At 41.7% G+C, this 13673-nt stretch overlaps 1 protein-coding gene across 1 annotated transcript in view; it reads left to right on the top strand.

The window, feature by feature from the left end:
* The window catches only part of LOC126482114 (uncharacterized), a 191300-nt gene that overhangs the window by 131695 nt on the left and 45932 nt on the right, over nt 1–13673 (top strand). Inside the window, exon 4 of the mRNA XM_050106089.1 lies at nt 4137–4606. Coding sequence (XP_049962046.1) covers nt 4137–4606 — 470 coding nt within the window. The remainder of the gene's footprint in view (nt 1–4136; nt 4607–13673) is intronic.

Genomic DNA, 13673 nt, shown 5'->3' with positions numbered 1-13673 from the left:
GTATTGGCAACGTCTTTTCGTATAATATGACGACATTTTACGTAATGTAGATAAAAGTTACACATTTTTCTTTAAAATACTGATTGCCTGATCTGTTGGTGTGTTTTTTAATTTGCTGCAAATGTGAGATCATGAAAAAAGGGGCACGGCTTGTGACATCATGATTATCATGTTCAAAGTGGCCACCAACTTGAGGTGTGGCGTCAATGGTATCGCACAGTCTACTACTGTGTTTAAGTGCGAAGATGGCCAGGTAGCCCAGAGCCCTACTACTGAAAGGCATAAACGGGAAGTTGTAGTTAAAAAGGGGGTGAGAGAGAGTTGTAGCCTATCCCCAGTGGTATTCAATCTCTACATTTATCAAACAATAAAAAACAAAGAGATATTTGAAAATGTAATTGAATATTAGGGGTTAAGAAATAAAACCTTTAGTGATTACCAACGAAACTGATTTCCTATCAGAGATGGTAAAGGTCTTGGAAGATCAGTTCAGTGGAATTGATAGTGTTCTGATAAGTGGTTGTAAGACTATTGTCAACTAAAGCAAAATAAGGGTAATGGAATTTAGTCAAGTGAAATGATGGGATGCTGAGGAAATTAGATTAGGAGATATGACCCTACAAACACCAGATGAGTTTTGTTATTGGGGTATCAAAATAAGTTACGATGGTAGAAGTACAGATGATACACGATGTAGAAATAGCCAGATAAGCGTTTTCCAGGAACAGTAAAAGTGTTATTAATCTCTTTTCTGAGGTGTTGCCTTGTGAGGAAGTTAAACGTGGACAATAAAGATTTCAGAAGAGAAGAGAGTGGAAAATTTCAAATGTGGTGCTACAGAAGGGTGCTGAAGAGTAATGGGTAGATGTTCTAACTAATGAAATCTTGGTCCTCTTTTTATTGTGCCTTTTCCCGCATCTGCGAAGGCTTGGCGTGGTTATTAACTAAGTTGGCATGGTTAATTTCAAGAGTGGCTCAACACTTTTTCTGTCGCCACCCCATTACCCCCTGGGATGCAGCGTGTGTAGCCCACTTATCTGCGTGTGGTGTGATTCATATGAGATTGTATGAAAGTTTTATAAAAGGTTGCGAATCGTGTAAATAATGCCTGGAAACTGCCTGAAAATCACATCTAAGTCAGCTCCCACACTGATACCTCATCGTTAATGTGCCGGGCAGATTCGATATAGGGCACCTCCCCATCCAAAAAGCGCCGCTTTAACAAGAATAGCTATACGGGTGGGTAAAACCGATCAGGAGACTCTGAATCGAAGAAGGGAAAAAATAATTTTAAGGGACAACTTGAGTGAAAGAAGGGTTTGATTGATAGGTCACGACCTAAGACATTAAAGAACCGTCAATTCCGTAGTGGGGTGAAATATGAGGGTAAAATAACGTAGGGAGACTGATGTTTGACTACATTAAGCAAGATCAAGTGAATGAAGGTTTTAGTGGTTATGCAGAGATGAAGAGACTCGTATAGGATAGGTTACATTGGAGAGCTGCATCGAACCCATTTTCAGCCTGAAGACTGCAACAACAACAATACAGATACCGAACAAAAACTGTTGTCTCCATCACCATATAAAAGTGTTACAAATTTCGGTGGCAGATAAGAAACATCACACCAAGGAAAAAAGGCCATACAAACGTATGTCGAAAATTCCTTTGTTTTGAGCTACTAATGAAAAAATTAAACGTTTTTTTCAGAAATAAGCGCTAACAAAGATTGAAAACGCCATTCGTTTGATTATACACATGCATCATCAAACATCGTCTTCTCTTTCATACAGCTGTGCAAGCTCACGTCCGTTAGCATTCGCGCTGTCTTAAAGAAAGATCTTTCTGCTCATGAAATAAATAATACAATAAAATTGCAGGTTTTAAATTACTATGATTTTATGGGAAAGTATACAGTGCAGGACCATAAAGGTCTGGTGGTTCATTGAACCCTCTGCCACGCACTTTGTTGTGAATAGCAGAGTAATCACATAGATGTAGATGTGGATAAAGGTAAATTTAATTACTGCCTTCCGAGAAGACTGGCAAAATGGCTGGCACACTGAACATCCTTCAGGAGGGTTGTGCTTCGAATCTCCATCCAGCCATAATCAAGATGTAGGTTTCTCGTGGTTCTCATACATCATTTAAGCCAAATGCTGTGATGATCGTTCCATTGAAAATATGGGAACAGATTCCCTCCCCCCTCCTTCCCTATCGGAGCTACGAGAAGCACATCACTACTTACGACTTCATTATCGACTTTGAATTAATCATCTTTCATTTCTTTACAGCGTGCATCATATTGGTCGTTTCTGTTACTTTACAGAATCTCTGTTTAATTATGTAGTGATGTACGAGTAAAGGAAATGAGCCTAGCAGTTTACAGTCGAGACAAGGTCTGCATAAAACTTCACGGCATGTACTCACTACATGTAAGGAGAATGTAATGCAACGCATAAATAGCGGAAAAGTTAAGACCCAACACTGTAAAAGCAAAATAAGGGAAAAAGGGGGCAAACGTATACTGAAGCCAGTAGAAAAAGAAGAGAAACATCCATTTAAAAAACGAACTGAATGGTCATCTTTACTGATCTGCTATCATTATAGAGATAATTGAGTCATGGTTGCAATAAAGATGGGTTTATTAGTTCTGCGTTTGCGACACGTTTTGTCTGTGTTGCGAGGCATCTTCAGAAAATCGAACTATAGATAAATAATCATCTCTTGAAATGAGGGTCACACAGGGTAGCCACGCTGTCTAAGGCACTTTGGCCATGTTTTGCACAGCTCCCCCCCCCCCCCCCTCCATCGGAGGTTTGAGTAGTCTTCGCTCGGGCATGGGTGTGTGTGTGTTGTCCTTAGTGTAACTTTAAGTTAGATGAAGTAGTGTGTTAGCCTAGAGACCGATAGCCTCAGCAATTTTGTCCCATAGGAACTTACCACAAATTTCCAAATGAAACGAGAAGTCAGACGCATGAAATTGACTTTTCATTTCATGAGGTGATTATTTACAGATTATATTGTCTGAAGATGCCACTCAGTGCACGGGAAACTTATTGCAAATGAAGAACTAATAAATCTGTCTTTATTGCAACCATGACTGATTTCTCTCTATATAATTACCACTGTTACTGTACCAGTGCCACAGAATTTGGGAATAAACTGGAATGACTTTTGTTAATCTGGTATCTGTTTTATATATATATATATATATATATATATATATATAAAGCAGAGTGTATGTATGTGTGTATGTCTGGGATCTGCTTCCAAACCCCTGTATTGATTTCAACCAAATTTGGCACAAAAACGGCAGACTTCATGATTATCACCACTGTGGAGTTATAACCAAATAGCTCCATTACAAGCAGAGATATGGGGAGAGAAAACGACAGGACTCTTGTGTGTGAACAGTATTGGCATGTCAAATCAACCTGCATTTGCAGGCAGCCTAAATGTGAGGGGAAAGAATTGGTTTTCTGGGACCTGGCATGTAGGTTGCACTGCATATATGTTATGCTGAAGTAGTGTTGGCCTGCTTTATCAACCTGTTTTGCATGGTGGCCTGTATGTCAACAGCAAATAAATGATTTTCGAGCCCCTGATATGTAGCCTTTCCTGTATAACAGGCATGTTGTCGGAGTAGTATCGGCCTGCTTTAATGAATTGTATTGCAGGGACTACATACGCCGATGAGCATGGCTGCTGACAAGTTGAGATGGGTAAAGAGGGGAAGGACAGAGTGGGGGAGGAGGAGATGGACAGAGAGAGGGGAGGACAGGTGGAAGAGGAAGATGGGGAAATGGAGATGGAAAGAGGATAGGAGAGAAGGATACTGTCAGAGGGAAGGGAGCAGAAGGTAAGGTCAGAGAGAGGGGATGGAGGAAATGTGCAAAGAGAGGGGCAGGGCAGATGAAAAGACAGAGACAACGAGGAGGAGGAGGAGGAGGAGATATAGTTTGGTCGATGAAGTGAATAGACAGGAGGAAGAAGAAGTGGACACAAAGAGAGGGAGGAGAAGGTGTGTTCATTGCATGTGTCGAACTATATGCTTGTTACTAAGGCTAGTTTTTAATAAGAGAAGTGTTCAGAAACATCCTATGGTCTTCTGATGTAGATTATTTTCGTTGCAGATACGGTTCTCAGCAAAGTGGGACGCTCTCTGTACAGACAGTGGCGACCACGATACCTGTACGAGATGATGTCGATAATGGAAGTGTAATATCTGGCACATTAGAAACGGCAGCAGTAGATGATTCATCGCAATTGGACAGCACCCTCAATCGCCAGCTATCAGAGACAGCCAGCGAGGCCCATAGCGTCACGTCTTCTCTTGCAGAAGAACCTCAGGTGCAAGATACTGTGGACCATGACGAGGACGTCAGCGAAGAGGATTCCGCAGACACAGATCAGCAAGACGAGACTAGCAACGACCAGGCGTTCACTGGGGATTGGTATCAAGAGCGGAAGGCAGTACATGTGTCAAACTCACGAAATGTTCGAGTGGGCGAAGTCGCCTACGTGTTGGGGTCACTTAACATCAGCCAAGTTTTGCAGACACACAGTGTTGAGAAGAGGCTGTTCGTGAGCAATGGCTGCCAAGGTAAGAACAGCACCCTGAAATATTCCTGCTGCTCTTCGCAATGTCAGTTTAGTAAACTTGTTCCATTACTTTTCTGTTTGTGTGCTTCCACAGTCCTGGAATATTTTAGAAATGGCGTGTTCCGCCTTACCTTTTATTTATTTTTTTAACAATCACGATTTCGGCCGCTGCATCATTGTCTAGTTATAAGTATAAGAAAACTTCAATTCAATTGCTTTTATTTTTATTTTTTAGGAAGTGTAGGTATCAGCTGAGAACATCACAACATACGAAAACGCCATCATAATAAAGTTGTCGTTCCTAAAATACAAACAGGAACCTTGAAAATAGTGCACCCAGAGGGGTGAAAGGTACAAACGTGAATCTTCGCAAATAGGTCTCTGGCAATACATCACGGACAGTGGGACAGCAGTCGGACATGAAGTACTTGAATGATGATAACAAAACCAACAGCTGTGCTGGATTCCAACGTCGTTATTTTTTTTAACACATGATACATTGAAACCTTCCCGTCTCCTCTATATCTCTTTTGCTACGCAACCTTCCCTTCTACAGTAACCTATGAAACCTTCCCTTAGGATTTCTATCTCTTGCTTAATAATAACAAATGAAATCTTCCGTTTGAAATTAATTCTCTTTCTCAATCTTCGCATACAAATTTAAATGCTGCTTATTGAAAGTGATTTTCTGATTATTTCGACGAAACATAGAATGTGTCGTCGTCGTGGCCCTCAGTCGTTGCCTGCAATAACCCAAAACTGTTCCTTACCTTTTTTACTGTTACTGGATCGCCACCTGACTGCTACTTCGAACTGCGACATAAGTTTACTTGCTCTGTTTTACTGTACTCTATTAGCTGCTGGTGGGTTGTCATAATAAGTGGCAGTATTTATTACCAAAGCTGACGTTATTCTTTAATAGCAAAGCTGACGTTATTCTTTAATTGATTCGACTGAAGTTACGTAATTCATAGTTAAACTTTTTCTTGACAACAATAACATTTTGCAAAGTTTTACGCTAATGGTTTTTGGGATGGATTATAATTAATAATGCAATTTTGCTGGCAAAAATTAATTGTATTCTGAATGAAATGATTCTACAAACGTTCAAATGGGACTTACTTTTTACAATAACCTTACAACTAGCATTGCGCAAAAATACATTCAGAAGTCTTGAGTTTCTCAAAAAAAAAAAAAAAAAAAAAAGTCAATAATATTAGTTCCTCTTCTGATAATAGTTAGCTGATGTCTCTGTACATCCGTTTATAATCTCTTGTAAATCATAGCTGGTGGCTGGCAGGCACACCGCTCCTCTCAACCTCTCGCTTCAGACCTGCTACCGACTCCCTTCACATCTCGCTTACTACTGACTTTCTACGAACGCCAAAGTGCAGTCTCTCCCGCCAACGATGCTTTCTGGTTCAGACAATCCCTGCTACCATTACAAAATGTATCAATGCGCGGTCTTTCCCGCTCTTATCTTAAAATGTATCCATACGCGATCTCTCCCGCCCTTTTTAAAATTATATCAAGATGCGGTCTCTCCTGCCAACAATACTTTGGTGCAGACATTCCCTGCTACCACAATTATTTCCAAAATGACAAATATTATTTATTCCTACTTAATCCTATTAATAAAATATAAATATCTTTCATAAATTGTGGTTTGACAATAAACAATAGAAATATACACGTCTTACAACATGACACCAAACGGTGTCATTTTCAGGCCCCAAGCGTAACCTGCCATCCTCAACCGCAATGACAAAGACCTACGAAGTCTTCGAACGGGAACAGTTATCAAGCGTATACTCCAACATGTGCAACGAACAGAATTGTATGCAGCGGGGCCAAAATTAACTGGATTCTGTACTTGCTACGAAGGTGGGGTCTGAAGATGACGCTATTTGGTGGCGAAACTCGCAGCATTTGTTAAAAAGAATAAACGACGTTGGTTTCTAACACAGCTATTAGTTTTGTTACCATTATTCGAGTACTTTGAAAAGTACAGTGAGATCTGATATGCAGATGATCCAAGTGAGGTGCCAATGCGCATGGCCACAGAACCTCCAATAGCGCTGCAGTCAGGCAGGCGGTCCTATTTAAACGGCGCGTAGTGGACCAATCACACACGCGACGATCATATCCTGACTCTAGGAGGACGTTAGTAAGCGCAGAATGCCAGATAGACGTCATAGAACGTTGCTCACAGTTAAGCCAGCTTGAGAGGGGCCTAATCATCGGCTTGAAAACCGCAGGCTGGTCGAGACGCCGTGTGGCTCGCCAGGTCGACCGTTTGAAATGTTCCTTCAGACGATGTTGGGTGCAATGGACAGGAGATGGCACCCACAAACGATGTTCTGGTTCTGGTGCTACCAGGAAGACAACGAGGCGAGGGGATCGAAGGATGGTGCGACAAGCGTTCAGAGAGCCTACAATGGCTCACTCCACGAAGCAAGTAAATGTATGCGTGCCAGTTGTTCCACAAACCATTTACAGACGCCTTGCGGACGCGAATTTGTAGTCTAGCCACCCTTGCACTGTACTGCCGTTAACACTGAGACACTGGCCACACTATCTACAGTGGTCCCAAACCAGAACGACTTGGACTGCCGCAGACTGCCAAAACGTTATGTTTAGTGGTGAATCTCGATTCCTTTTGGGAACGGATGATAAGCACATACGGTTGTGGAAACAGCCTGGTGAACGGTACAGTTCCATGCACGCTGTCAAGTATCACATCGCCAGCACAGCCGACATAATTGAGACCTGGTAGTCAAGGGAAGACAGGATGCGGTTACGATTGTGGACGGGGCTGTAGTCAGTTGCTATTGATTGCCTTCTATAGTTATACACATTATTTCAAAACAGTAATTCCAGACTCAATAATAAATAAAAAAACACACGTTATTAATGAAGGAATAAACAACTGTGTAAAATAATAGTGTTTTCAGAGCGTTGCAATTTAGCAATCACCATAAAATACAGATACAACAGATAATGTTTTAAAAACAAGCCATTGTGATCACGACTGAAAGCCTTATACGCCAAGAATGGCAATAAATTAAGAATGTTTAAGAACTCGCTGCAATTTACAACTTACAAATATTAAAATAGTAACACAGCAGAAGGCATCAGACGCCAGACATGGCAGTAAGTAAGGTTTTAAGGCTTACTGCTAAAAATACCAATACCAAATTAAAATTTTAAGGCAAATAGGCACAATTATGGCTGAAGGCGTTACACGCCAGGAACGGCAATTATATTAAAAAAATTAGAAAGCTACCGTAAAACAGCAAATACAATAGCAAAGGCTAATTTTAAAAAACAAGCAACTGACCACCAAATGGGTGAAATAAAATGATGGTAAACCTTGTAAGACAACCCTTACACTTAAAATACAGATACAACTGATAATGTTGCCGATACCCTGTAATTGCGGTTTGTGGAACCTTTATGGGCCAGGATTATACTGATGGCATTCTTCAGTCCTACGTGGGAACTTCCCCGCAAGGTCTGCCAGGGCCACTTTTCCGGGAAGATAATGCTCGTCCATATACAGCTCGAGTTGCTCAAGACTTTCTATGTCATATTCCAACTTTTCCATGACTTGTCTGCTCCCCAGACTTGTCCTCTATAGAGCATGTGTGAGACCAGCTCTGTAAATAATTTAGATGTGGCTGTTCAGGATCTGTGGACCAGTCTGCCTCAGGACAACATCAAACGTCTTATGAACTCGATGCTGGACCATATTTCGGCATGTACTTCAGCAAAAAGTGGCCCAACGCGTTATTGATGCTGCACTGTATTTGTCTACTTGTACTCAATGTATTTGTTTACATGTCTTGATTTTGTGGTCAAGGGAACTTCTCATCTGTATCGTGATGTCTAATAAATTTTATTTCGATCCAATGCTCTCTTCTTGGTGCGCTATTTGCAATGTTCGTGAGTGTGCTAATGTTGTAATTCGAGGTGGTGCGCAGTGGTCACGGATACCCAAAGCAGAGAAGCTGTTATATATATCTGGAAAATTATAACCTAAGAAATCTGCGAGTTAATTCTTAGTAAGTTATTATTACCATTTTTTACCACATCTTAATCATTCACCATTCAGCACTGGACCGACAGCTTCAAACTTACAATACAGTATTTTATATATAAAGAATACAACTGACTGAATGCCAGTCTGCCGAAGAGAAGTATGCACATCACTTCACGCTAGAAACTAAACAGCAGTCAGAGTAGGAGTTGGGGACAGGTAACCCTGGAAAAAAAACCCGGATTCTGTTTCACCTTCCAGTGTTTTCTGTTAGCACTTGGCAGGGGTAGAAGTATAATTCGGACCGGTGTGAAAGTGTTTGTACCGAATAAGGAGAAGAAATGTCCTTAAGAAGAGGTTTGGATTTCAGAAGAAAAGATAAAGAATAACATTTCACTTGAACAATTCATGTACAAAAGTACATAGTAGTAAAAAAGAGATTGTTAGCATGATTTATTGGAAAATCCATCTTTTACACGAGATTTGGGCCTCCTTAACTTCCATCCATTCTCATACATAAAATTATATGTCTGCAAAACCCAGGATGAGTCTCGTTGCACGAGTTCTTCTCCCCGCAGGTAGTCCGTGCAAAGTGCATGTACCTAAAGTGCAGTTGCAATAACATTGCTACTACAAGGCCAATAAATTATCCCCTTGAGTGCAGCCACTCTACAATTGCCAGGATGCAACTAGGCACAGGTGAGGCGCACACACTAATTCTCGCTGAATGTCAAACATTCTAGCATGGTAACACAAGCAAGAAATAATAGTACATAAATTCACCGCAGATAGCAAAGTATACAATCTGAGCAAATTCGTTTGTGTCAGGTGTTTACAAATAGAATGAAGGCTTTCGCGACCGGGTGACATGGCTGTTGATATACTTTCCGGGATGTGAGGTCGTGGTCCAAGAACTTTTCTGCTCCTTACGTTTCGTCCAGGACTGCGCTGGACTTCCTCAGAGGCGCTGCTCCGCTGAGTCTTGCCGACTGACTGGTCGGGTGTCTGAGAGGGACTTATATATTGTGAGAAAGGGGGGCGTGGTTCAGGTGACACGTGATGAGCAGTGATAATCCATAGCAAAGATGAGGTTGACTATCGATTACCACTTGGTCAAAGATAAAAATTGTTAGCAATTTTGTAGAGCCACTGTCCATATATCGCTAAGTTTCATAGCCTCCTCTTTCCTATTAAAATTATCGTGATGTTTATAAATTTCGATAGCTTCTCTATATAGCCGTGGATAGTAATTTAACGTTGTAGATAAGTTTTATCTACAACGTTAAATAGATAAGTTTTATCTACAACGTTAAATTACTATCCACGGCTATATAGAGAAGCTATCGAAATTTATAAACATCACGATAATTTTAATAGGAAAGAGGAGGCTATGAAACTTAGCGATATATGGACAGTGGCTCTACAAAATTGCTAACAATTTTTATCTTTGACCAAGTGGTAATCGATAGTCAACCTTATCTTTGCTATGGATTATCACTGCTCATCACGTGTCACCTGAACCACGCTCCCCTTTCTCACAATATATAAGTCGCTCTCAGACACCCGACCAGTCAGCCGGCAAGACTCAGCCGAGCAGCGCCTCTGAGGAAGTCCAGAGCAGTCCTGGACGAAACGTAAGGAGCAGAAAAGTTCTTGGACCACGACCTCACATCCCGGAAAGTATATCAACAGCCATGTTTACAAATAAATCGGTTTGAATGGCTGATTGCTGCTTAGGCATCTTACCTGCTTTTTGTGCCGAACTTTCTAGTTCAGTTAGGTACGCTGCGTCATAGATCCACTACGCTCCCATTTCACTCTGTTAGACACAATAACAGATACCATTCATTCACCAAACCTATCTATATTTTTGACTGATACCAGTTATCAAGAAAGCAGTATAATAATAATTCCAGTCCACCTAGTTCTGACCTAGGCGTACGGGATGTATCTTTCGCTGGTGGTATAACTTCCTTTGCACGCTTTGTGGTTCTCTAGGAACGAGGAACATATGTTGATAGTGGACACAGATTTCAGATACACTACTGGCGATTAAAATTGCTACACCACGAAGATGACGTGCTACAGACGCGAAATTTAATCGACAGGAAGAAGATGCTGTGATATGCAAATGATTAGCTTTTCAGAGTATTCACACAAGGTTGGGGCCGGTGGCGACACTTACAACGTGCTGACATTGGGAAAGTTTCCAACCGATTTCTCATACACAAACAGCAGTTGACCGGCGTTGCCTGGTGAAACGTTGTTGTGATGCCTCGTGTAAGGAGGAGAAATGCGTACCATCACGTTTCCGACTTTAATAAAGGTCGGATTGTAGCCTATCGCGATTGCGGTTTATCGAATCGCGACATTGCTGCTCGCGTTGGTCGAGATCCAATGACTGTTAGCAGAATATAGAATTGGTGGGTTCAGGAGGGTAATACGAAACGCCGTGCTGGATCCCAACGGCCTCGTGCACGAATGGAAAAACGTCATTTTTTCGGATGAATCGAGGTTGTGTTTACAGCATCATGATGGTCGCATTCGTGTTTGGCGACATCGCGGTGAACGCACATTGGAAGCGTGTATTCGTAATCGACATACTGGCATATCACCCGGCATGATGGTATGGGGTGCCATTGGTTACCTCTTGTTCGCATTAACGGCACTTTGAACAGGGGACGTTACATTTCAGATGTGTTACGACCCGTGACTCTACCCTTCATTCGAACCCTGCGAAACCCTACATTTCAGCAGGATAATGCACGATCGCATGTTGCAGGTCCTGTACGGGTCTTTCTGGATACAGAAAATGGTCGACTGCTGCCCTGGCCAGCGCATTCTCCAGATTTCTCATCAACTGAAAACGTCTGGTCAATGGTGGCCGAGCAACTGGCTCGTCACAATACGCCAGTCACTACTCTTGATGAACTGTGGTATCATGTTGAAGCTGCATGGGCAGTTGTACCTGTATACGCCATCCAAGCTCTGTTTGACTCAATGCCCAGTAGTATCAAGTCCGTTATCACGGCCAGAGGTGGTTGTTCTGGGTACTGATTTCTCAGGATCTATGCACACAAACAGCGTGAAAAATGTAATCAGATGTCAGTTCTAGTATAATCTATTTGTCCAATGAATACCCGTTTATCATTTTCATTTCTTCTTGGTGTAGCAATTTCAATGGCCAATAGTGTATTAATTTATACTACATGTAATATCAGATAGTAAAAGTAATGCATAACTTTCTTTACTGTAGTTGCAGCGCCAGTTGATTTGATCACTGAAACATATAGAGATACAAAACTCAGGCAGTCTTCTATACAGTGACTATTCCGTAGATTACGAGCCGTGACCGCTACAAAAGCCTGTAAAAACCTATGAAAATGGCAATCACACAAAATTGGGTCTATGTACCAATGTGTGAACTTAAGTATACTACCGCTAGAGCTCCGGATAGTGGATGCTTGCGTATCATCGGCAATGGCTTCAGCGTACGTGGGAGCGCCCTCATGCCACAGTAGCGGTAGTAGTGAAAATGACGGCGTGACTGGCGGCGAGCGCTTTTTAGAGTGCGGCCGATTGCCTGGTGACCGATACTGCAGTTGAAAACCAAAAAGCGTTACTTGTAATCTCCTGCTATATACACTACCCTCCGTAAGTTTGGAAACACCAAGTGATTATGGTCAATGGAAAAGAAATACATTACAAAATTGCATTTTAATGCCGTCTAAACGTTTATTAAGCTCAAACAATACAAGGTAAATGCAACTATTAAATTTTAGAAACTTGAAAATAACCATCCATTGCTTTAATCACTGCCTTGCATGCTCTCGGAATGAGACGGGTAAATTTTGTCATGGTCTCAATTGTATTTAGTCTCCACTCTTGCTGCAGGACCTCTCATAAGTCATGATTTCCTGTTTTCGGAGCCTGCTGTCCATCTCATCCCATAGTAGTTCGATTGGGACTGGGGAGACCATTCCACGTTTTTCAAAATTTCTTGAACCTCAAGACACTTCATATTTTTCTGACACAAGTGGGATGTGTGTTTCTGATCGTTGTCTTGCTGCAAAACAAATACTTTCTCAATCAGATGCAAAGCAGGTGTCTGGGCTTGTCGCTGAAGAATGGCATGATAATTCTGTTGTTCCATTTTTCCATCTACTTTCACCAAATCTCCGACTTTGTTCCCTCCAAAAGATCCCATACCATCATGGAACTCCCTCCACAGTTGAAATTACGCACTGAGGGTTCAAACTTTCATGGGGTAAACGACGTAGAATTGACGGCTTTTACTTCCACACATTTAGGACTTGGATTCATCAGTGAATTAGACTCTTCCCCAGTCCCCTGCTGTCCATTGTTGGTGCTCGTAGCCCATTAAAGCCTATTCTTCTTTTTAACAGTGTACAACAATGGCTTGCTTGCTGCTACATAACTCTGGAGGTTGTTTTCTGCCAGGCCCCTTCTCTGCGTTGACTCACTCACTGGCGTATGCCTAGTTGTGTTTAGCTCGGCAGTGAGTTCAAGCACAGTTTTGAATCTGTTACATTTAGTGATCACTGCCAAATACTTTCCCCGACGTTCTGACGTTTTTATGGATGCTTCTGAGCGATAACGATCATCATAGGAGCCTGTATCTCGATGCCAGTGGATGATGTTGACTATACCGCTAACGGAACTACAACTAAACACAACTATAAACACAACGTACAGGGTGACAATTATTAAACTGTACGAAATAAAACGTAAAATAGTTACAAACTACGACGTGCACACTCTCTATTCAACATGTAAACGTCACTATAGATATTCGGATTTCGGTTATGACATGTTCGATATGCCTGCCATCACTGGCGATGATGAGATGCAGAAGAATAGCGAAATTCTGCACGACCCGCCGAAGTGTGGGAACATTGATGCTGTCGATGACCTCCTGAATGGCTGTTTCCAGCTCAGCAATGATTTCTGAGGTCATTGCTCTACACCTTGTAATATAGCCCTACAAAAAGAAGTCGCGTGTATTCTG

Source organism: Schistocerca serialis, chromosome 5 (genome assembly GCF_023864345.2).
Source record: "Schistocerca serialis cubense isolate TAMUIC-IGC-003099 chromosome 5, iqSchSeri2.2, whole genome shotgun sequence".
Lineage (NCBI taxonomy): Eukaryota > Metazoa > Arthropoda > Insecta > Orthoptera > Acrididae > Schistocerca > Schistocerca serialis.
This window is presented reverse-complemented; position numbering and strand designations above follow the sequence as displayed.